General features: G+C 29.8%; 2 protein-coding genes across 2 annotated transcripts; both read right to left on the bottom strand.

Moving 5' to 3' along the window:
- Positions 1 to 12,929: 12,929 nt before the first annotated feature.
- LOC136977521 (transmembrane protein 256-like) lies at positions 12,930 to 18,229 on the bottom strand. The gene is made up of 3 exons (XM_067273016.1): positions 17,853 to 18,229; positions 16,289 to 16,410; positions 12,930 to 13,581 (listed from the first exon to the last, which is right to left on the bottom strand). Exons 1-3 carry the CDS (start codon positions 18,013 to 18,015, stop codon positions 13,438 to 13,440), a joined length of 429 nt encoding a protein of 142 aa, XP_067129117.1. The 5' UTR covers positions 18,016 to 18,229; the 3' UTR covers positions 12,930 to 13,437.
- Positions 18,230 to 21,320: 3,091 nt separating this feature from the next.
- On the bottom strand, positions 21,321 to 24,959 carry LOC136977520 (uncharacterized). The gene is made up of 4 exons (XM_067273015.1): positions 24,776 to 24,959; positions 24,298 to 24,490; positions 24,033 to 24,179; positions 21,321 to 23,020 (listed from the first exon to the last, which is right to left on the bottom strand). The coding sequence occupies exons 1-4, from the start codon at positions 24,823 to 24,825 to the stop codon at positions 21,395 to 21,397; spliced, it is 2,016 nt and encodes a 671-aa protein (XP_067129116.1). The 5' UTR covers positions 24,826 to 24,959; the 3' UTR covers positions 21,321 to 21,394.
- Between the last annotated feature and the right edge of the window lie 1,064 nt (positions 24,960 to 26,023).

Here is a 26,023-nt window from a genome sequence, read left to right as displayed (position 1 = left end):
TAATCGAATAACTATTTTAATTATAATTGCATTAATTTAATAAAAGCCAACAATTATTTTAATTACATTTATCATTGATATCACAAAATATAAATTTAAATTGTAAATGTTTTCATGAGAAATATTTCATTAATAAAAGTTTAAAAATTATAAAATTAATAGTAAATAAAATTTATTTTAAAGGAATTGCAATAATGTAAAAGATGAATAGTAAATTCTTAATATGTTAAATTTTCTTTTATTCCTTGAACTCCTTAGAAAAAAGAAATAAAAGAATTGATTTATCACTTTTGCAATTAAATTCACAAATAATTATTTTTTAAACTTCATATTCTATTTTAATTAATTTTAATTTTCTGTAATAAAGAATTAAATATATTATCATTTTTAAAATGACTTTAATGATGATTTAACTGAAATAAAATTCAAAATTGACATTTTCTTTTAACTGGTAACAGTGTTTATCATCTTGATCTTCACTATAAGGCAATAATTAATAGTTTTTCTAGTTATAATAATTTATTAAATTTTAATTCATATCATTGAACTGTTATAGAGTTATCTGTGCCTATTAAAGTGTTTTGCCAAGTTAAGTACGTTTTCTGAATTTGATATTTTAGTATTTACAGATATTCATAAATTTATACCTAATCAAATCAGTGTTATATAAATTTTTATAGCAAAAATATTAATGTTAGAACATTTAAATATTGTGTTTTGTCTTTTATTTTAATAATATATCAGAGCTTAGCAGAAAATGACCAAAAACTCAAATAACTGGAGTAAAATATTCATATATGTAAGTAATTTATTATCATTCCTATTGTTTGCTTAAAATAAGGAAATAATTAAGCAGTGAGATATATTGGCTCTCAAAAGAATTAAATAAATAATAATAATAATAATACAGCATATTTGCATTTTCTTTGATCACCAAAATAAATTGTAAATAATTGTTTTTACTGTACTAAATTAAAATTAAAATAGAAGTAATTTTGATTATTTTATTTTGTAAATTATTGTTATTTGAATTCTGAAGAAAGGAGATGCAAAAATGTGTATATTTTTTAATGTAAAAAAATTGTTAGAGTAATGGATAATGATATTTTAACTATATAGCCTATCTTCAAAGTTAAATATTTTTAAATTTTCGTGTAATATAGATTATATGAATATAATTAAATTGACTAAATTTAATTAAATATTTTAAGATCATTGTTTCAAACATCAATGACATTGAAGATAGGGGTATTTGATTGTGATATCTTTTAATAAAATATATCGAGGACAGTTAAACAGATTGTCCTAGAAATAGACTATATTTTAAGAACAGTTGAAAAAATATTTTAAGTAACTGAAGATATGTATATGAATTTTTAAAAATCATATGCATATCAATGTGTGATAATATGTATATATATATATACACACAGTATATATATATATGTGATGAATTAAAATATTTCTTAATTTTAAAATCTTGATATAGACATTGCATGATCTATATTGATAAGTATACTTATACTGAATCATTTGTATTATATTCAACTCACAAACTGTAAGTTTCTTTTTCTTTGAATTAATATTAATGCATAATTTTAAAATTATTTGATAAGAGATTTTAATCTATTAAAGAAGAAATGTATTTTCAGATCAATGCAATATTGTCAATAGTTTTATTAAATTTTACACTAATATCATTCTTGACTTATGAAAACTGTTTAATAAACTTATTTTATTAACTTTTAAAACTAATAAAACAATATATACAAAAACACACTCTTAAACTGCACATTCTCAATTTCAACTTGCATTGTAGTCAGAGTTGACATAGAAAGTAAATAATGATCATAAAGAATACATTTTATTTTATTGAAAATATATTGAATTCACATACATTTGTTTGCACATACAGAATATATAAATCTTTGTTGAGTTCTTAATGCCTGAATTTATGTTTTTGATAACTTGTTGATGTAAGGTAAAAGTGATGTTTTCAAAACAATTTAAACAAACTTGCAAGAAAATCAGCATTTCCTTTAACCACTGTTATTCATTATTTTATATTATAAGTTTCACTAAATGTCTAACTTTCATTAGTCCATTTGTTGCTCATTTGGAAAATCAGCCTTCAATAAATGCCAATGAAGCTAATATATTTAAAATTATAAAATTTTATATGCTGTGCTTTATAATGGTAGTAAATTCAAACAATTATATAGATTGCATACTTAAATTTTCAATGATTTTAAGTACTAATCTCCAAAATAGGACGTGTCATGATCATTGTTGTAATGTTCAGGATGTGAGGTTTAAGAAATAAATCTTTTAAAAAATTATTTATATTTATTTTATTGTTTACTTAAAGATAAAAGATTTTCTTTTCAGAATAGTAGTTAATTTATTAATACGAAAATTGAAACAAAGATTTTTCCAATAATTATTTTTACAGAATAAATAAATATATCAATTAGAAAAATAGATATTTATTATTAATTATAATGCATCTCTAATGTTCAGAGAATAGTTGCAGCATTTAGTGTAGTTAAGTAAAAATCTCAAATTATGCATTTACTAAATTAATACTGTAAATCCAAACATAAATAATTGCTTTGATCATACAAAGTTTTAATAAAAATAAATTTGTTGATGTTCACTTGTATACATTGTGTAGTCATAATTATTCTTTTACATTTAGAGAAAATACTGATAAAGTAAAATAATTATTCTTGCAAAAATTCTTTTAATTATAATGCATATGCAATTTTCATTTTAAAAGATAAATATCTAATTTTAAATTAAAAAGTGATAAAGTTTGTATTAATTCATTAAAAGTTATGGGTAAAAATGTATTATTTTCATTTTCAGTTTGCATTTTTACACACATTTTATAATACAAAATTATATCCTTGGATTCAATGATAGTCTTTTACATTTTTAAACAATGTTTTTCAAAAATAAATCAGCATGTCACAAGAAATATTTAAGACTTGATATGCATATAATTTTCAGATTTTAATGTTTCTAATTTACTATCAAACTGAAATTATTTTTTATTCTTTTAAAACAAGGTATCGGATTGTACTGTATCTTTTGCTTTACAATAATAGTTTATATGAAATTTTATTGTTGATTTGAAGTGCAACAAGTACATTTGTATGAAGCAGAGAATAAAAATATGACTCCAGCAATTACGCATTAAATATTTCGTAATTAAATCTATTTTCATAAAATAGTAGATATTATATGCAGGGTGTCCCATAAATTTGTAAATAGTTTAAAAATTCATAAAAGTTGAAGAATTGGTATATTCGAATATGGTTTGCATCCAGCCAGATTGGTTTCCCTAGTACGATGCTTCGAAGAAACGGGAAGTTTGTGTAATCGCCCATGCAGTGGTGCACCACGTTTATCAGAGGTTCGTACCTCCGACGTGGCTTCACAAATGGAGACAATTTGGCAGGAGTGATTGGACCTGAACCTTTGTTCATTCTCTTCTGTGTCCTAAACTTTCGTAAAGTTTCGGCCGGCAATTCGTGGCTGAGATAAAACAACTTTACCAATAGTGCTTTATTCACCAACATCACAATGAAAACTGTATGTCAGTGCCAGTAACAGCAAAATTCAGAAATGAGCTGTTAATCGTACACCCTGCATTTTATGATTCAGATTTGCACAATTCCAGTGATTTTTTTGCATTCAGTGCCTGAACTATTTTCTTTTTCTCTACTCAAAAAAATCCCCCTTTGTGAGAATAACTTTTAGGCAAACCGCAATCAAATATACCAATTCTTTCAACTTTTATGAATTTTTAAACTGTTTACAAATTTATGGGACACCCTGTATATATCATTCCATTGTTTTTACAAAATTGTTAATTTTTATGATAAGCTAACTTTTAAAATTCTTAGAAATATTCTTAAGTCAAGCTAAGCATTAAAATTTGTGTAATTTTTGACTTAAACTTTATATTTCTTACTAATGGAATGCAAATGTTGTTTATTATTTTGATTTTAAAATAAAATTTAAAATTAATTTGTAAAATTATGAAAAATAATAATCTTTTCACTAATTATGAATAAATTTATGCATGGAAGATTACACAAAAATATCTTTTTAGAGAAAATTAAAATATTCTAAATATATTAATTTTTTGCCTGCATATATAAAATTTCATATCATTAATATAATCACAACTCTTATATTATTCTTTTCCTCGTTTGATATTTGAAAATATATTTAGAAAATAATAAAATAAAATGAAGATTAGTTATATTTAATTCAACCCGAGTTGAATTAATATCACATAAATTATCTTTATCGTTAAAATGTTTTTGAGAATCCTTTTCCCTCCTCAGTATTTTGTATAACCAAATTCAAAAAGTTTCAATGAAAAATGTGATTTAGAATTTAAAGACAATTTAAGAATTTGAATTGAAACGTTTTGAATATGTATGTTTTGTACTCTATTTAGAAATGGAGAAAGGTGCTCTGTAAATATTTTAATAATACAAGGGATTAAAAAAAAAGACATTATTTTTTATAAATAATTTTGAGTTCACTAATTACAATTATTCAATAATTTTAAGTATAGCCTACATTCAAAGTGTATTGAATTATCCAAGATGATGATAAATTCTAAAAAAATGTACTAACATTTAACTTCAGTTGAATGATGGTAAAGGTTAGTACATTTTTACTGTTTACAACTTCAGTTTGGAAGATCTTAAAAATTAAATTAAAAAAATTTATTCTACATTCTAAATAGTTATCAATTATTTTATGAAAATAACATAATTTTAAAATAGCATTATATTTATTTTGAAGGAAGAAACTTACAGGATGATTTTTATTTAATTTTTATATATTTCCTGTAGTTAACACTTTTTTAAGTGTGAGTTTTGGTGTGAATTTGCTTTTTATGAAATATTATTTCATCACATTATTCATCATTTGATGTAATTTTCATCTTTGGGAAATACTTGTTATTGTATATAAAATATTTTTAGCTAAATAGTTTCATTTTATGATTTATGTTATATTTGCATGTTGGAAAATTTTTGTATAAGTTTTGATGAGTGCCTTTGGGTACAGTTATAATGTACAATTAATCAAAAATCAAAGTCCACGAGAAATTGAAAACAATTTTGATGGCTACGTATATCCATATGTATGAAAAATACATAGGGATGCAAACCATTTCATCACATTTTATAAATAACTCATTGTCAAACTCTTCATTGTATACAAATGTATCATAATGTGTATATTATAAATAAAAACTCGATACCAATTCTTTTCTTTTGTGTATTTATTCTTAAATAAAATCACACAATTTTTTATATAAGTTTTTCTAATTTTCTTCACTTTAGGGACATCATATTTCAATTTTAATTTCAAAATAGAAGAACAAGAAGTGATTTTTCAACTAATTTAACCATAATAAAATCTTATATTGTTTACACTTTTTTTTTTATTATAAAATTCAGATCTAAATCATATTTCAGTTATTTTTCATTAATTAATAAGTTGATGATTATCATACATTAAATTGATAAAATTTTTATTTTAATCTATCGATTAGAAACTGAATAATGACTATTTACAAAAATAAAATTTTCGAGTCAATCTTACCTCCTTTTTCACATGTTATGTTAATCTATCGAATTTTTATAAAAGTGGTAAAGTTAACATAGTACAAAATTTGGTTCAAAAATAAACCAAACTATTAGTGTAATAAAATTTATATTAAAGACATTTACAGAAGACTACCTCAAAATAAGTACCTTCTGCAAATATATATACAGTATTTATATTCTTGTTCAACAAGTTTAAATCATTTTCTTATATTTGAAGTTTATCATACAAGACAGTTTTACAATGCAAATTAATTATGTAAAAATGAAATCAGAACAAATCTTTTTTTTTTTCATAGCTATGATATGATATAAATCAATATTTCCAAAATTTCATAAATATTCTAATTGTATGAAATAAAGTGTCAATTAAATACAATATGAAAACAATGAAATAAAATTGCTACATCAAAGCAGAGATTTCATCAGTTTATAGTTTTATGACAAGGAAGATATGTTGAGATAAGATTTCTGTTTCTTTATTAATAACAGCAATCAATATAAAAGTTTTTAAAAATTTATAGTAGTAGATTTTCTACTATAACTGAAAACAAAGGAATAAATAAAATAAAAGCAAGAGATGAAAAACCATATGTTTAGAGTATAAAATATTGTTTCATATTAAGAAATCTGCTACCAAATTTCTTAATATGAAACAATATTTTACAACCCTTTTTACTTTCCTGGCTGTTACATAGTGAAGATCTTTATTACTCCGTTGCGATCTTTACGATGTTCTGTCTCGAGTTGGGTTTTGTGACTCGAGAATGTCCGTAAGATGATTCGAGGAAAGCTACACCTCCACACTCAACAAGTAAATATATACAGTTTTATTTACACAACAATTATTTACAAGATGTACAATGTTCAACAACATTACATACGCTATGTAACAAAGATGTGATATCGCTAGTCGGCTTGTCTATTGGGGACTGTTAGTCTCCGGGGAACTCGAGTCGCATTTCCGGAGATGGCTCAACCGCGTGGCCGTCCGTCTCTGCACTAACCTTTTTCCGGAGGACTTTCCAAGAGGAGAATGCTGTCTCTATACACCTCAAAGGCTTACCTAGTGTCAGAGACCACCACGTATCCGGTCTCTCGCCCTTTCTCCTCGTTTCTCCGCCACCCTTCCAATTTAAGGGATCCTGCTGCGACCACCTGTGACCAATCAGTTTCTTCTTTTTTTTGAGAGCTTCCAAAGACGTTCGCCCTATTTCCCGCCGACGTAGCTTACATTCGCGTCCGTCCCTTGTTTACATTTTTTCCCAAGCCGGCCGGCACGTGGCCAACACATTGACCCTTAAGCGGAGACGCTACTCCTTTGATCTTTCCGGCCATTTATGGCCCCAACGCCAGGTGGGTCCAATTATCTCTGTCGCGTGGCTTTTCGACTTAGGACGCTAAAAGCAACCTTTACATACATATAACAGAGAAAAAGTATGACAATCAGTCAAAAAATGACCCCCCCAAGATTTTTCATTTTTGGACTTAGGACACCTTGAAATGTCCAGAAATGAAAAAAAATTGAGGGATAATTTGTGTGTGGGTGGGGTATACGATTTTATTCACCCTGTTTGAAGCTTAATAATGCCTGTGCTTTTTGTCAAAAATTTCTGAAATTTTGCTGGGAGGTTTGTTTAATAGGGGAATTGATACTATTAAATTTTGGTGGTTAAAGATTGAGGGGGTGGGGAGATAATGGGGGTTGTGTGTATCTCCAGTATGGTTGGACTTAATGATGATTTTACTCATTATTAGCATTTACAATTTTTTATAAAACTTATTGCTATCCTCAAAATTAAGCTTTTTATCATTTTATAGTAGTTAAAAAAATAAAATATAACAACAGATGGCACCACCAAAATTTAAATGTTGCCGGGAAAGTTGAACAACTTATTGCTGGTTTTTTATTTAGTTTTCAAATAAAATATATGATCATCACAAAATGAATGTAATCATTTGTTATACAAGTAAAATTTACATTCAAAGTTTTCATATCGGTTGAACTATCAAACCAGTTTTTTTTTTCTTATAAATCTTTAAGCTTATAACAATCCATTATAACCCAGCTAACTATTTTCAACTAAATACAAACAACACCTTAACACTGAGGGTAGTTAAATCATTTTACTAAACGTTTTTTGGCTCTATTGATAAGCCCTCATCAGATAAATAGGGTTCGAATTTGGAACAACTTAACATCGAACATTTCTTCAAAAAATTTTTTAAAATGGAATTAACAAGAAAAATAAAAAGAATACAGTTAACAAATTTTTACAATAAATAAAAAATTCTAATTATTGTAATAATGTGAGGATGACTGGGGTAGATGTGTATTATTCTCTACCACTTATTGGCAACAGATCTGTAGGATCCATCCGAAGGGTCATAGGATTGCGTTGCTACGTTAAATTAATTAAAAGAGAGGCAGAGACAAGGTGATCGTATAATCGATGCCTCCTATCAGGATTTCCTGACACCAGTTAAACCACGATTTAAAACAATAGTTTAACTCACGATATAAGATAATGAATAAATTTAAGTAGGAAGGCTTATTCCACGAGTGGGGAGGATATGTAGGTAAGTGAAAAGATTGACGTAGAGCTGAGCTCAAAGACGAGACCATATTTAATTAACAAAACAAGATTTAATAAAGGTTAGCAAAGTAAATATAGATATATTGAGAGAATAATATTTCTTATTCTAATCGCAAGAGTAACAAAACCTATCTATTCCTCGCGAGAGAGAGAGAGTTTACAAAAATATAATGCATACTACCTTGACTGTTGGTCAGTGAGTAGTCTTCTTCTGTACAATGGAGGTGTGAGGGAGGTGAATGTGAACTATCGGGGACAATTTTCTTGCTTCTCACCACACAAAGTAAAATCTTGTCGACAGGTTCTTTTCTATGGCAGCCAACCGTAGTTTATGCGGCAAAGTCATCTCGTCACGAACTGTGTGCATCTGTATGACAATCTCATATCTTCCTTGACTGCCTGGGGACTTCTTGATGACTCTCCGCAAGAGAGGAAATTTGCCCCTCTTACCACACTCTCTAGCCAATAGCGTCACAGGAGGACCACGGTTTCTTTGGGATGTGTGACGAGTGCAGAGAGGGTAAACAGACATATGGCTGTCCGAATTATAGATAAGGCCATGTGGGAAAGGAAGTTGATTTCCCTTTTCTCGAGAAACGATGAATGTAACTTCCTTTCTTGTAAACAATATTTAAAGAAATAATATATTTTCTTACATTAATTAGCTTAATAAGTCCCGATTCTCACAATAACAATGAACTATTTCAAAAAATACAACAACAACAAATATGTAGTATTTAAGATTAAGGAATAAATAAAATAAGCTAAAGTAATATTTAAGACTGCCAACTGCCCAGTATTGCTGTGCATACTACCCAGTGTTGAGGTGTTTGTATTTAACTCACTTATAATGCCAAATATAAGAAAGAGATAGTACAATTTCTTCCTTATAACCAGCTTTTTTTACTGGAGACATGGTTAAGGTGACCATACATACTGATTTGTCCAGGATAGTCAGAATTTCTCCTATTTTTAACCTCAAAAATAGAATAAAATTTTAAATAAATCATTTTACAGTTCATTGATAAATTATTTATAATATATTTTTCACCTAAAATATAGACATATCTTTATTAAATAAATTTGAAAATTGTGTATGTTAGATTTTAGATTCTTTGTGAAATCATTTCAAGCAAAAGAAATTGGTTTGGTTTGATGGTATAAACCAGTGTTTCTCAATGGGGGTGATATCGTCCCCATGTGGGCATTTTTCCATGTTGGGGCAATTAGTAACAATTTATATTTTGGGGAGCGAAAAACAATTTTCTGGGCGATAGAGTAAAACATTATATATTAAGAATAGTTAGATATTTTATTTGTTATATTGTACAATAATTAAACAAATAACATTATACTAGTCACTAGTCTATTCAATGCAATAAGAATTTCGTGTTAGCCTCAACCCAGGATTTTTTTCAAAGTGAAGGGAGCAATACTACGTAACGGTTTTATTGAAGGGGCGGCGATTCATTAAAGGTTGAGAAACACTGGTATAAACAAAGGGCAAAATGAGGGCAATGCTTTCCAGTATGGCTTTCTATGAGAAACTGGTTATTTAAGTTTTACACACACAAAACACTTGGAAAATCCATAAAAAACCCATTGATTGAGCATAAACCTGCAACAAACTACCAGTAGTAGGTGATTTTAGCCACTCAATTACTGGTGGGCCAAAAAAAAATTGAAGAAACAAAAATACTTAATATGTAATGTAATAATATAATAAACAAAAAACACTTTGTAATTAAATTATAATAAAAAGTTTTTGTATTGATTTAGAAGAAATTTTAAACCAGGACATTGCACAACTTTGTTATTTAGTATCATGATTTGAGGCAGAACTGGAAAGAAAGAAAGAAACATCCTTGCACTTATTATGTATAGAAGAGGCAATCCTTGTACCTGATGGTTGCAGACAGGCAAACTGCATTTGCTGCCACAGAAGAGGCTAGGCTCATACCTGCTAAGCCACGGGAGAGGTTACCCTCATATCTGCCAACACAGAGAAAGCAATACAAGAACAAAGTAATCGCCATCAATTGCTTAGTTTTTGTGTTTTGTTCATTTTTAGCACCTGTTTTTCATTAGGCATACACAATGTTGTTTTACTTTTGATCCCTAGGCTTAAATTATGTTTGGCACACTGAGTTGTATCAAAGAGCATGGACATTGTTTTCAAAATACAGAAGGGTTAAACTGACAGTCATGGACCCACTTTTTATATTTAAATGGACCCTCATTACATTTTTGGATTCCTCATCTCAATTAATGGAAAATGGCAAAGTTTTATAAAATTAGCCCATTAAATTTTGAGAATGAACTCAATTCTTTAGAAGTCCATAGAAGACATGCTAGTTACTGTGGAACATTGTTAAAGAAAGTCATGCACTATCGCTTTGTCGCGTGTGCTCATGCTACAACCTTATCTCGAAAAGGAAATCATGGATAGGCTTACCATAATATTTTTTTCTCAAACGGAGACAATTTTGAGAAAATACTCTCAACAGAAAATTAAGCCTACTAGGATAAGTAACTATGATTGAAAAGGCTAAATAATGTAGTTGTTAACAGAAACAACAAGTTAAAAGCAATTTTTAATAACTGAACTAAACATATCTTATTATTAAGAAGTTATTAATATTTATCATTAGTGTGAATTTTTTTAAAAATTCTTTGTCACTTAAATTGGTGCATTTAAAATACGACAATACATTTGAGGAAGTTCCTATTGCTTGCCTTATGTTTTGCACATTTCAAGTGATTTTTAATGTTTGAATGCCACCACGAGTTACTGAAAATTCTGAAAAGCACAGTTCATATTTCACTTGGTCAATATGATCACAGACTTTTTTTCAATCCTCAGTAAAAACATGGTTTCTTTTTGGCATTTTAGAGATTAAATGAATTGCGATTATTTTGTACTGTACATTAAAATGCCGACCAGCAATTTGAACTCAATTAAGATATGACATGCGCAGTAATGACGTGGCCAGTGTAAGTTTCAGTATTGCCAATTCTAATTGAAACAAAATATCTAAAAAATGAAATAAAAACATCTGGATTTCATAGGCTACATGCTATTATAAATTCTGTGAAAAAATAAAACATCTAAATTCATTAGGCCATATGCTCAATGGAAAATGGTAAAGTTTAATCAAAATTGATCAAATAGATTTTAAGAATAAACACAATTCTGTAACAATTGTGAAGAGGCTTCACTATATATGTATACAAAAGGCTTCACACATATAGAAGAGGCTTCACTAACACTCCACCTCAAAAATTGTACAAAGAAAGTACTTTTGTTAATTCTGTGTAGATTGTTTCAAATTGAGAAAATTGTTAAATTTAATGATTTAAAAATGTTTTGCATGTATAAGACTAGGTTTCAAATATACTAATAATTAAAAATATGTATTTCCAAGAACCTAAGTAATTCAATTGTACAGTACATTTTTCTTATTAATTACAAAACAATTACAATATAATACAATAAGAAATTTTATTGCACAAAAACAAGTACAATATGGTTGAACTATTGGCAAAAACTATTTTTCAGATTCTCCAAAAAAAAAAAAAAAAGTTATAATTAAAAAGTTTATAACAAACAATTTATAAAAACAAAATACACATATACAAAAGAAAAAAAGAGAAAAGAATGAACAGTTCTAATTATTTGTTTTCACGTTGGCTTTCCACTTAGTGCAATCGCATTGCCATTGTCTGATAATTCAATTAGCGATGCAATTGCCACTCTATGTGCCTAATACTTTGCAAAATGGAAGGCCCCTCCCATCTGGAAGGGGCTAAAAAGAAAGCAAACAGAAAGAAAGAAAGTTAGAAATGCCTTAGAGGATACAACATCAACACCACATAGCTGCATGTCTAAACATAAAACAGATTAGTTCACTATTGTGTAAATATATCCAAATAACGGAAGTTGTAATAATAGTTGTAATTTGTAAAGTTGTAATTTTACCATAATAATCACTGTGATAACTGTATTTATATCAATTTGTAGAAATGTAACACCTGATGAAGGGTGCAAGTTACACAAAAAAATCTTGCACCCGAAATGCGTAGTGAATAAATAATAATGAAGATAACACTCAGAAGTTTCTGTCTCTGATGAAATGCGGTCCAGACAAAAAAAACATCGGTTAACTTCTTCGGATTTAACGTATGAAGTTTCATCAATTTTTTTTGAAGAAATATTTAAAGAATTGATTTTTAAAGCAACAGATTAATTTCTAAAATATGCTGTAAAATTAATTATAAACCAAATCATAATTTAACTTCTATAAAAAATACATTTTATTTGTTTCAAATTATTTTACAATTAAATACATTTTAATAATATAAATATATATATACATATATTATATATGGAATGATTTGGATTCCATAAACAATTTCATTTTAAACATAATAATAATAAATTGCTGAATTATAATTATTAATTACATATTGATAATATATTTGAAGTATACAAAATGAAACTAAAGTATTACAACTTTCATTAGCTATAAAACCTGCTACCAGTATATATTAATACTTTGATTTATAGTATGCCATTATAAAGCAAAAATGAAGTTTCTTACTATCCTCATTGTATCTATATTATGATTACAAAACACAATCTAAAATTATGTTTGACTTATAGGCAATGAGTACACTTTGAATAAATAAATAGACATTTTAACAAAATAATTTATTGTTTTCTTAATATCACACAGATACTTGAGATTGTTTTAACAACTATTTTTCAGGTTGAATTGATCACAACTGTATTGCTGCTTTATTCTTCAGATTAAACTCATTGTCACATTTTGTAAAAGAAAATGTGCAAAGTATCTGATCCACTTTGCCTTTGAATAACACAGTAAGATCGGGATTAGGAATGCCATTGTAAAAAAACACAGTTGCTATATTCCAATATACAACATATTAGAAAGAAATTCAGTTTCAATGAAATATGTATTGTGCAATGGTAGGAATCCATATATACAACCTAACTCTTAATACAACTTCACAAATCTAGTACCGTTATAATAAAATGCAGTTTTCAATAATTCAATAAATTTCTAGTGCTTCTAAAAGTTGTAAGGCACTTTAAGTTCATTTTGAATTATTCTTATAAAATTTATAGCAATAAAATTATTAATGTAATATCAAAGTCTACAAATGTATTAACAAATTACATTTTACAGTAGCATGCATAGCCAACCCAGTATAAATGCAATGCCTCCATATGGTGTAATTTTTGCTATTCCTTCATTTCCAGTAATACCAGTAATATAGCATGATCCACAAAATATTGAAATTCCAGTTAGAAAAAACAGTCCTACCTAAAAAAGTTATTGATATTTAACAACTAAAGAAAATCAAACATTTTATTCATCTATTAACTATTACTGTTATTGTTTCATGTAAAATTAGAAATTCTGTAGAATATAGAAAATTTCTTTAACTACATGCTTAATCTGTAATGTAAGTGCTTTCAGTCTTGCTCATCTTCAGTTAAAACAAAACTTTTGATGAAATTCCACTGAATGCTACTTCTATTGCAAACGTTTTGTCTACCTTTTTAAATTCAAATTGGAGCCTCCATTTCTTAATGAGGTTTGAATGTGGATTTGAATGTCAGGAAGCCATTGGAGAATTAAGAATTTGAAAGTTCTCATTTGAATTTAAAAAGATAGACAAGGCATTGAAAATCAGTGTTTTATCTAGGGCACCTTGGGGAGTAGTTTTACTCTCTGAACATTTGAAATCCCACCAAAGCAGTCTAAGCAAGTATTCAAAATGTATGCCCCATGAAATTAAATTCATGCTCACAAGTACAGAAAAATACACTTTTAGTAAGAAATATAAGCAATAAAAAGTTTATTGAGAACACACATGTAGTTGCTTGCCAAACAATTCATATTCAAAGAAATCTCGCAACAGGTCACATAGACAGAACTGAATGAATTATTTCAAGGCGGGTGGATAAGTGGAAAAGAAGATTTTAGAGCAAGCACTAGTCCACTTTTGCACAGTCCATGTTGTGGAATCTAGATAAAACAGTGGTTTGAAATAGAAGCAGAATTTGATGGAATTTGGAACATTGACAGTTTTGTTTTGATTCTGAATATGGATAAGATGCATCCAAAAGCACTTACAGTAGGTTATAAATCATAGAAAATGACGACTTCAGAAGAAGCAGGTAGTTCTTAAAATAATATAATATATTACAATAACTATATAAAAAAAATTATTATAAAAATATGCTTAATCTTCCCTTCCAGACATTTAATTCCAGACATTAACCACCCTTGGTTACTTTTGGCAAATCACTAATATATCAGGTTTTGGGATGTTTTTAATGAAGAGACTAAGATGAAATATTTTTTATTAAATGATAAAGTATAAAAAAGTTTATAAAATGTTTTTATTAAATATTATGTTATAATGTAATGTGTACAGGACTTTAAAATTCTTATAAGTACAGCACTTATGACAAAATTTAAGTAAAACTAAAGATGCAGAAGTTTCCAGAGATAATAAACAAGTTTTAAAAATTGTTTACAAAACAAAAATTATAAATGAGAAAATGAAAAAATAGTTTTGGAAACAGATGATAATCACTAGGAGCCAGGTCCAGACTACAGGATGGATGGTCAAGCTCCTCAAACCTTGCCTTGGCAATGGCAGCTGTGTACATTGGTGCACTGTCTTGCAAGAGATAGACTTGTTGCATTAATTTGCATCACATTTAACTAAAATGACTTATGCAAATTGGTTAGAAAAACTGTCTTATTAATCCACATACAGATGGTACTTATACTATCATTATTTTATTCCTAATATATCTAAAACATAGTTAGGCTGGAAACTTTTGGTGCCTGCCACGTGTATGAAATGTAGGCAGAGAAAATATTTAGCACACAATGATAAAAAAAAATAATGAAATTATTAGAATAATGCAAAAAAAAAAATTAACAACAATTTAATATAAAAGACAAGACCAAAAATGTGTTATATAATTATTAATAGCTTTTGGTTGCTGGTATCTATTTATGCAATTTATCCTAAAAAATGACATTGCAAGATTGAGAACATTGGAAAATAAAGAATTTCATGCAAGATACATAATATCAAACTTATGAATAATTAACTGTATACTATGGAAGGAATAGAAGAAAAAATTAAACTGTTGATTTTGATAACAAAAAGTATCATTATATCGCATTTTATTCAAATAGCTGAAGAAGAAAACAATGAATCTTCATTAAACAAATCTCATTATTTTTACATGGTAATTATCATTCCAAAAAGTAAGAACAAAACATTAGATGATGTGGTAAAAACTATGATAATATATTTCTTGTATCACATCTTAATATTTATGTTCATTAACTTTACTATTTTTATTCTCACTAGTATTTTGTAAAATATGCATAAAAAAGAATATTGAAAGTAAATTTTTGAATAAAATAAACAAAATTCTTCAAAGTAACCAATTCAGAAACTCTACAGCTTGTATAATCCCAATATACTTTTAATAAATTTAATGTTTTTAAATTCATCTGAATATTTTCAATTATAAATGGTCACAATCATGCTTCTAACATATATATATGTGTGTGTGTGTGTGTGTGTATTTATTTAAAACTATAAGGACTATTCATTATTATTTATGACTATATGTATATAATATTGAATACACATTAAATGTAGAAAGTATTTATGTTTGAAAAATATTTACAATAATATTTAATGAAACATTATTATTTATAACACAACTTTTTCATTGTCTTTTTGTGCCCACAGAAAGCATTAAAATTAAAACAGCTTTTTTGTCTCAGAGTTAATTTAAAAAATGTTTTCTGTAGTAAAAATTAGAATATAATGGTTTAATATAAAAAATTAAAATAATTTTTAAAATATAATTTATAAAAAACAATTTATCAAAAAATTTCATTCTCATAAATATATTTTTTAATCCAGATAATTAATTTTATTGAATTTAAATAAAAATGTTCAATAATAGCCTCTACATTTATTACTTACTACAGTAGGTTTATTTGTTAAAGGAATTCCTAATAACGCCAAAGCATGAACAAAATGATAAAAATTTCCAATTGCAAATACTTTTTTTCTTTCATCCGAGATTTCTTTATTTGGATCAAGAACTGAAAAAGATAATTTTACTAAAACTATAAAAAAGACAATTTAAGTTAAAATTTCAACAACAAATTTTTAAATTTCTATATTTTAATAAATAAAAAAAAATAATACAGATTAATAAATAACAGTTTTAAAAACAATTACTTTTATTAATAAATGAAAATTGTCTCTAAGTTATCAAACTTTATTTCAATATTAATTTGTATTAGCTATAACATGTACTGTATAGATATTCTCAGAGGTACTGTACCTAAGGATAGGACATTGTCAACTGGGCAATGGCCAACTGGGCTACCATTAACTGGGCACCAGACATCTGGGCAACAAAATAAGAGACGAATAATAGACAAAATACAAAATTTTCTGTTTTCTTTATAAAAATCACCATTCTTTCTGTTGATCTACTGTCTGGTAAATTTAAATAATATTTTTTAAGAAACGAGTTAAAAGAACACTTTGTAATTAATGAACATATTATTTATAGGCCTACATATTACATACTTTTATTTATTTATTTTTCACATAAATAGAAAAGTCTTGAAGGATAGTACTTGATATCTACCTCCAAAATTAACAAATATAGATAAAAACAAAGACAACAATTACATAAAATTAAAAATACATTACATTAAACATTAAGTATAATAAACGAAAATATAAAAACTGTCTATTGGCGTTACCGGTAAATATGTTTAATTAAAGAGTACGAGCATTTTCGACGGTATATAACCGTCTTTTTCGGGTAATACGGTGGACGGAATGTTATAATTCTAGCGAAGGAACACATTATCAAATTGCTCTTCGTGCACAAGCACGGAACATGAAAATTTAAAAATACAAGATTATAGAAACACTATCTCAAACTGGATGTATGCAATATAAGAACACTTCAAAACCTAGAATCCAGTTAAAAGAACAAAAAACATTTTCAACTTTTATAAGAGTCAACTTCAGGTTCTACTAATACAAGGTGGGCCAAAAGTCACTTTGTCATGCAAAAATGAAATAACTTTTTTATATTTAACTATTTTATAAGTTTCTTTATAGAGTTTTCATTATAATGTACACATCTTGGAGATATTTTTTTTTTTTTTGGCTTAAACACTAAAGATAACATTAACCCATCTTTTAAATGACCCCCATTTTCCTCTTCACGAAGGCGAGCTCTTTCTATGGTAAAGTGACTCTTGGCCCACCCTGTAGAATACAAATAACAACCCTTATGGTGTAACACTACATCTGGAACAAAATAGTGATATGCAGGTACTGTACATTTTTTGGATCTCACCATAAAACATAGTGAAAATAATCACACAAGAACATAATTTAAATCTGTATACTAAATATTCACCAATAGGATAGTAATACAGAAAATTTACCATTATCGATATAATTAATGTACTTTTTAAAAATTCAATGTGTACGGACAAATGAAAAATTTAATTACCGTGATTTCCAAACGCGCCAAATATCACAGCCAAAGCACCTATTATTCCGGCTATCCGAACAAAATAATTTGAACGAATACGAAACTTATTTGATTGCTCATTATCATCATCTACAGAATAAGCTTTCATTTCGCCTTCTGTCAGTCTTTTAAAGGAAACCATCTTTATTTTGAATCAGATTAAAATCTCAGCTTATATTTCCAATATACTGTACGTTACGTAAGTCTGTTGAAATAGTGTACTCGTTTACACGCCATTTCAAAAGCCAACGAACTGTTATCGTAACACAGGAAGCAGAAACCTGTGACACATGCATTGCATTATGTTCTCAATAATTTTTTTGTACAACGATGTACACAGATATTTCCATCACCGAACGGACGAAGTTTACATTTTACACGACACGACCACGTTGCCATCTCGATCCGTAGAAGTATTAACTGGGTTCTCCTTATATCTTTCATTTTCATTTTTTTTAGAGGAGTTTATTGCTATTCGCTTGTACTCCGAAAGACAGGAAGGTGATCGCAAGGCGACCGAAGATTTGGCCTTATAGAAGACGCGAGAGGGGGGGGGGGTATAGAATGCCTTCCGAGAGGACTTTTATGGGAAGCTGGCCCCTATTCAGACGTCATCTGCAAGGAGAAAACCCGGAAAATTCCAAGCTGCCAGTCTGTCCGATCGAGGCGCGAACTCACGATCGAACTCCCAGTGTTTAGGGTCTTCTTATATCAGAATCTCTTAAACTTTATATCTGCGATCCTTTCTTACAACAAAAGTTTTTAGACCCCATTGTTTTTACCGCCCCCTTATATGGTGCAAAAACCTTTGGGGTATACTATAGATTACTCCCTATGGAATTTCGTGTGTTTGGGTATATATCTGAACTCAATGGACAGAGACGGGTTCAACGATACTCAACTTTTGGACCGGAGACGAAAACTAAAAAAGTTATCATACTTTTTTCCGGCGATCGCGCGATGACAGGGAGTCGCGTCGCTCTCCGCTAAGTCGGCCTCGCTATCGCGATCGGGAGTCCCGTCGCTTGCCGTTAAAATTGCCTTTAGTAGACGTTTCCCCCCTTTTTTTACTTTGTTCAAGAACTACCGTGAATCGATCACTAGTTTAGCACATGGCGGCGTGTGGTGGCGCCCGTACGAGAGGTCAGTCGGGCCGCCATGTTCGCTGCCATAAGTAACATTAACCGAAATGGCGATCGCGCGATAATCGGAAGTCGCGTCGCTCTCTCCGCTCTCGTATCGCGTGTTTAACGCTCCGGGAGATGACCGTAGTCCGACGTCACGGTTTGCAGACTTTACCGCAAGATGGCAATACTAGCAACTACGGTGCCGTCTGCATGAGAGCATTAAAAAATTATGGTAACTTAAAAAGTGTGACAACTTTTTTATTTTTTCGTCTCCGGTCCAAAAGTAGGGTACCGTTGAACTCGTCTCGGTCCCCTGAGTTCAAATATATAATCAAAGTCCTGAAATTCCATAGGGAGTAATCTATAGTACACCCAACCTTTGAATGGGTATAATATAAAATCTATGTTTCTTCATACAGTTTCAACATATCAAGCATTAACAAATATGTAACACATTTCCTTCTTTTAACACCGTACTTATTTCATATGCATAAGCCTTAGGGTGCGACTATGCAGACGCGATTTAGTAGCGAGCGATATAGTTCTCGCAAAGGAAAACCATACACAAGTGAGAAGCGAGAAATCTCGCTGGAGTAAGCGAATTTCTGGTTCTCGCATATATCTGATAGGGTTTGATATTTATCGCATCTCGCCACATATTCTCGCTCGCTCGCGTCTGCATAGTCGCACCCTTAGTTTTTCCAATTTTTGTGACCGTCTAAAATTTTTAGTCTATTCTTCGAATGATCGTGACCCCTCGTTCAGGAAAGTGTATCAAAAAGTAAGTACAGTACATACCCCTGAAAGGTGTTATATAGATAACTGGCACGACCCTGTTGCTAACAGGAAAAGTATGATGTACAGGGGCAAGCCACTACTAATTTGAAGTGGAGAGCATATACCGGTATTTTAAACTAAATAAATGTAAAATATGATTAAAAATTGCATCCCGGCATTGTGACTATGTCACAATAAATAATTGCTCGTTTTGATTTTTCTTTTTGCATATTTATACGTTGTATAAATTGCAAAAATTAAAAAATTATGTATAGATTTACCGCGAATAATAGTAACATGTCATGTTATTATACGTGGTAGCCTAAATCTATTAAATATACACGTATATTGTACGTGTGCTGTATAATAGAATGTTTTGTCTCTCTCTGTTCTGAACTTTTTTGATCACTCTGCACCAAATTTTTTATTTATGCTCTGGGACCCGAGGAGAACAGACTTCCAAGAAATCTGGACACCGCTGTTCTCCCCTAACTTCACCCCCTTATTAATTCCTAAAACCTTTGCCCGATCTGCATCAAATTTTTTGTACTTAGTCTCTGGAACTCCGACGAAAATAATGTCCACGAAACCCGGACACCACACTCTTTTCCTCATTTGTTTATTTATGTATTTTTTATTATTAACATCATTAGCAAAACTAAAAAGCTATAGTCAATAAAGAGTCAAGGAATCCTTGAAGAGTCAACAGTCAAAAATGTTTTGAGATTGTACCAGCCCGTTGGTTACGCGGAACTCGAAATTAACTTAGGGCAGGGGTGGGCAGTTTGTCAAGTGAGAAGAGCCAAATTGTCATGGAAACAAGATACCAAAAGTACCAGAGAGCCGCATCGAGGATTAACTGCTTGGCCGATCGCCGACCAACTGTGTTGAAGGACGCCCCGTAGTGCGCGTTACAGGCATTCCGTGACAATAATAAATTCCTATTACAAATATACTGAATTATTTATATTGTTATTGACTATTGGCCAAATGAATAATAACAATTTATACTGTTAATGTAAATAATAATTTATATTGTTAGTTTAAATGTGCGAAATAAGACACACGACAGGGGCGCCTCTAGTGGCCGTTTTCGGCATAACGTTACACGGACGGACGGACACGCGTTCAATAGGTTATATATAATTATAGATATGCTTTAAATGCTACCACTCGCATGCGATTCATATTGATCAACGCGAGTGGCTAAAGAATGGTAGAGCGTATGCCGTACGAGTTGAAGTTTGTTCGGCGGCTCTATCTCATAAACTCATAAGTTATAAGGCTGCTTGAGATGAGGTGAGATTGGAGTTTATGTCCGAAGAGCCGCACTTTCCGACCCCTGACTTATGGTAGTCAATGGTTTGATGAGCAATTTGTACAGATAAAAAATAAATTTTAACTTTTTGTTATGATAATTCTCCATTACAAAGAAACTAAAAGATGTGTTTAATAGAGAGTCCAAAGCGGTTAAATAGTTCATTTATAACAATAATTATTTTGAAACTGTTTGAAAACTATGAAACGCAAGTTTATTGTCTTATACTATAAATTTTGTATAATCATATATAATTTTATATACAGAAATGTGTGCAAATCGATGTCTTTCAATCATTTTTAAGAATCTTTTTCACTTTCATTTTCTTGGATCGTTTCGGAGGACGACTTACAAAAAGTATCTTGAACATTTTTAAAAATTTCATTAATCTCAGTCGAAACGGAAGTATTAGATACAGGAAAATCTTCAAATTCTAAAGGAGGAGATAAAATTTCGGGCATAAGTTCGCATTTGTTCAATATTGAACATCGCGAAGATTTATCATGGTGTTCAGATACTTCTTGTTCTGGTTTTTTATTGAAGGACTGAAAGTGCCATTGGAGTCGTTCGTCAGCTCGAAGTTTCCAGTATTCTTCAATCTCAATCAGATAATTCATCATTTCGGAAGCAAAACTTCTCGCTAAATCATTTCGTTTTAATTTCTCCATCACTAAATTACTTTCTGAAACCTCTAGATCAGACCACTTTTCGATTTTCTGGTCGATTCTTTTTGTATTTGTGCCATCTCCTAACCCCCCTTTAGGTTTTACAGATGGGAGTGGAGAGATTTTACATTTATGGCACCCAATATGAAGCGACTTTGTGAGTTTCTGTTCGCAAAACTCTTTCTTCACGTTAATATCGAACCATTCCGACATTTCTGAAACGAATTCCTTCGAAATGTATTCGTTCAGTTTTCCTATTTTCTCACTACTTGTCTGATTATGGGAACCTTTCAAATCTGTCACATTCTTATAGGAAAAGAGGGGTCTTGATGTGGTCACACTTGGTTTAAATTCTGTTTTTCTTTCCAAAATGGCATTCTGTTCTTTTTTCAAATCGACAGAAACTTTATGTGAAGATTTAAAATTGTAGAAACTACATAAGCTGAAAAATTCAGAACTGTTAGCACTTTCAACCATTTCTGTCCATCGATCCGTTTTTACTTTTTCATCTTTCATTTTATCTGAAAATGTTGATTTGTTAACCAAATAAGAAAAGACATTTTTATTGTCCATTTCATTTAAAGCATTGATCGCAAATTTCGATTTATGATAATTATATTTTTTACGTTTATTGTGTTTTTTGAGTTTTTCCTTCAGTACTTGGCTCTTAATCTCCATCCCTTCAATTCTTTTTTGCTCGTCAGTCGTATCTATTAACTTTTTCTTTAGCGACAATAAGAAAATGTCTAACCATAAAGAATTGGATTTCCTTTTCTTCAAATTGGGATTAACATTTTCTCGGTTATCATCCTTAGCTAAATTTTCTGAATTGTATTTTGGTTTTCTAATAATAATTTGGACATCATCCCCACTATCAGAGTCAGATTGATCCGTTCGAATATCTTCACTTTCGAACCAGCTCATTCCGAAATTTCTTCTCATTTCGTGTCGATCGTCGCATTCTTTGAGAAGTTTGAAGACTTCTAATTGTTCTTGAAGATACGGCAATTCGATATTATCCTCAACCTTGACATCATCTTTTCTTCCGTTACTTTCCGTATATGCGTTTTCTAATTTTTTATCACTTTCATTTATCTTTTCATTAGTCACATCAGCAGAAGTACTGATGGAAACTTCATCATCTCCATGATTTTTTTCATTCCGAGACCTACCCCTGTTGGTTCTCCAATTAGAATATCTGTTTGCTTCCAGTTCTTGTTGTTTTGAATATTCTCTCTTGACTACTTGTTCCTCAGAAGTCTGTAATGAAATTAGTATTTTAAAGTTTACTTTTATAAAAAAAAAATTAAATTAGTTGAATTACAGTATTTACGAACAAAACTTGGAAAAGATCAAATATCTACTTCTTTTTGTAGTGAAATAAGAGGCACAGCTTGTTGTGAGCTGTTTATCAATTTAAATAATACCTATGTTAAATCGACGTTACTAATTTGTAAGAAAAAGGATCAGGATTAAGGGTCCTAATTTCCTTGTCTCGCTTCCCGATTGGTCTCTCTTTTGTCTCCAGGTGAAAACTGAAATCGGCTCGGGTCGCAAGAAAGGTTTGCTTTGGATGGTCTACTCGACGTCATCCCGCGACTCTGACCGGGAGATGTTGATAGAACCAAGAAACCTGCATTCGTATTTTAGCCCTTTGTTCCTTTCTTCTGAAACTTTAGGATTTCAACGATCTCGCGTGATGTCTCCTTGGCTGTCAAACTTTCCCCTTTACTCGAATTCGATACTCTAACTTCGATCTGTTGTATACGAACGTCGGTGTCAAAGTTCGATCCTTCCGGGTCGTCATTCATCTATGATTTAACACGACTTCAGGACTCCTCGCTTATCTCTGCGTCGCGTTTGTTTGGATAACTACAGATTTTTTCTCTCCTTCTTATATAATTTTCGTTTCGTTTTTACTTTAACAATTTCTGTATAATTAACGCAATTAGCATAATTTCGGATTCCGCCTAGAATATCACATACATTTGCTTGAAATCTGATGATTCATTTGTAATAACCCTGTATATTGATTTGTTTTTTAACTTCTAGCCATAAAGACAAAGACCACAAGAACAGAAATCTTGCTAAAATATGCTTTAGTTCATCAATGTAATCAACAATCCAGTTGATTATATTGATGATGACAGTTAATTCTGATCTTTTGTCACAAATAACTTGGCATTATAAAATAGTTGCTTAGCACACATTTAACTAAGTAGCTTATGATTCTTTTACTAATAAATTGTCGGATCCTATAGACAGAATTTACCTGAGTTTTATCTATGTTCTTTTGACGCCAGAAAATTCTGGTTGGGTTACATCTGGGAGTCTTTTGTCTTCTTCTATAATTCATTCTTTGCATATTTCTGAACCTAGGAGGATAGTTTATCCGAGATGTACAAGTGGGACCATTCATCTATAAAAAAAAAAGAAAAATATATTTACATCCACATAAAATTAAATATATAAAGTTTAATTTTTTCAACAGTTGATGGTAAAGACGAAGAAATAAAATTCTGTTGATTCTTGCTTACCAAGTCTCGTGTTGAAACGGCAAATTCTGCATGTTGAAAAGTATAAGAACTAGGAGGAAAGAAGGGTGGTATAAAGTAAGCCATATAATTATCCATAAATGAAATATAATTATAAGTTGGATCTGTAGCAACGAATCCAGATATATAGTCATCGGAGGATTGAAAATTAACAGGATTAGGCCTACGTTGTCTCCTGGTATCATTGAAAGAAAATATTTATTTTGTATGTAAGATTATAAAATGATGAAATTTGGAAACATATTGTAATTTAAAAAACTAAAACTGTTAAATTCAGAAACCAAAATTTTACTTTACTTAAGTTTCGGTCATTATATGGACCAAAGAAAAAAATTAAAGAATAATTTTGGTCCTTTGGAATTAAGCACAAATTTGCCACGGAGAATAATTTTCTCATACGTAGCTATATGGCTTTTTTAAAAAACTATAAGATCATAATTTAATATATTTCTATAGTTACCTGTATACTGAACCACGTTTATAAAATTGGCGATTACGACGCGATTCCATGATTTTTTATAATAAAACGGTAAAATGTATGTAAATTTTTGCGTAAATTATCAGAAAATGCGTAAAATAAGAATAATATGAAATTAATAATTCGTAAGAAGTCGTTTTGTTTCGAACTCTTTGCTAATTTTAAATTTAAAAAATAATATCGGTGCATTTCGGTTCTATTCGCGACGTTCGAGAAGAGATTTACTTAATTATTTTTCGATTATAAAATTTTAATGTTTTAATAAATTAATCTTTTAAAATCTTAATAGTTTTAGATATAAAATTTATTACGAATGATTCCGCCTACCAATAGCCAACTGGATAAAATCTTTCTGATCAATCCAAAACCATTAATTTTCTAAAATATTTTCATTTTTTTTTTTTTAAAGAAATCAGCGCACCACCGCGTGATTCAGTTGTCACTCTTAAAAACTTATATGCCAATCATTCAACACTTTCTTCTTCAAACCTAAATAACGGCTTGAAATAACTGATTTGAGGAGAGGAACGAACTTTTTAATATTTAACCTTCCTTAACTACTTCAGCCATGGTTAAACATTAACAGAAAATATACCCAAATACAAGGACGACGCCAGCTCATGGGCCAGGGGGGCAAGATGATTAAATTGATAGAGGATATGAATTGCATGTAGGTAAAATAAAAACGATTCATAAAGTTTTAATCATTTACTATATACCGGAAAAGAAATATTTTAATCAAAACATTTTTTTTTTTTGACTTACAAGAAGCCTAAGAAGATTATTTTAATTAAAACTTAGCATTTAAATATTTTTTTCGAATTTCTAGGGGAGGGCAGCTGCCCCTCCTGTCCCCCCTGGCGACGCCCTTGCCTACATAAAACGCAACAAACCACACTTCTGTTGAGTCTACATCTAATTAGATGCATGTATTTTGAAAGATTTGCTTATAATTCAAAGTAAATGCTTACTTTTATTCACATAGAAAACTTATTACTAAAGCAAACCTTCATTCAAAGGCATTTGCTTCATACAAGTACAGTCAAACCTGTCTATAACGGAACCTGTATACAGTATAACGAAAACCCGTTATTAACGGAAAATTTCTTCGGTCTCTCGAATTTTTTTTGCAAAAGTTAATGTAAATTAACCTGTAGGGTAGCGGAACCTGTCTAACGCGGAAACGGAAAGGAAAATCCGGCAGTTTAACGAAAAATAGGTATCTTTCAC

This window comes from Centruroides vittatus, unplaced genomic scaffold (genome assembly GCF_030686945.1).
Source record: "Centruroides vittatus isolate TY-2023 unplaced genomic scaffold, ASM3068694v2 contig_460, whole genome shotgun sequence".
Lineage (NCBI taxonomy): Eukaryota > Metazoa > Arthropoda > Arachnida > Scorpiones > Buthidae > Centruroides > Centruroides vittatus.
This window is presented reverse-complemented; position numbering and strand designations above follow the sequence as displayed.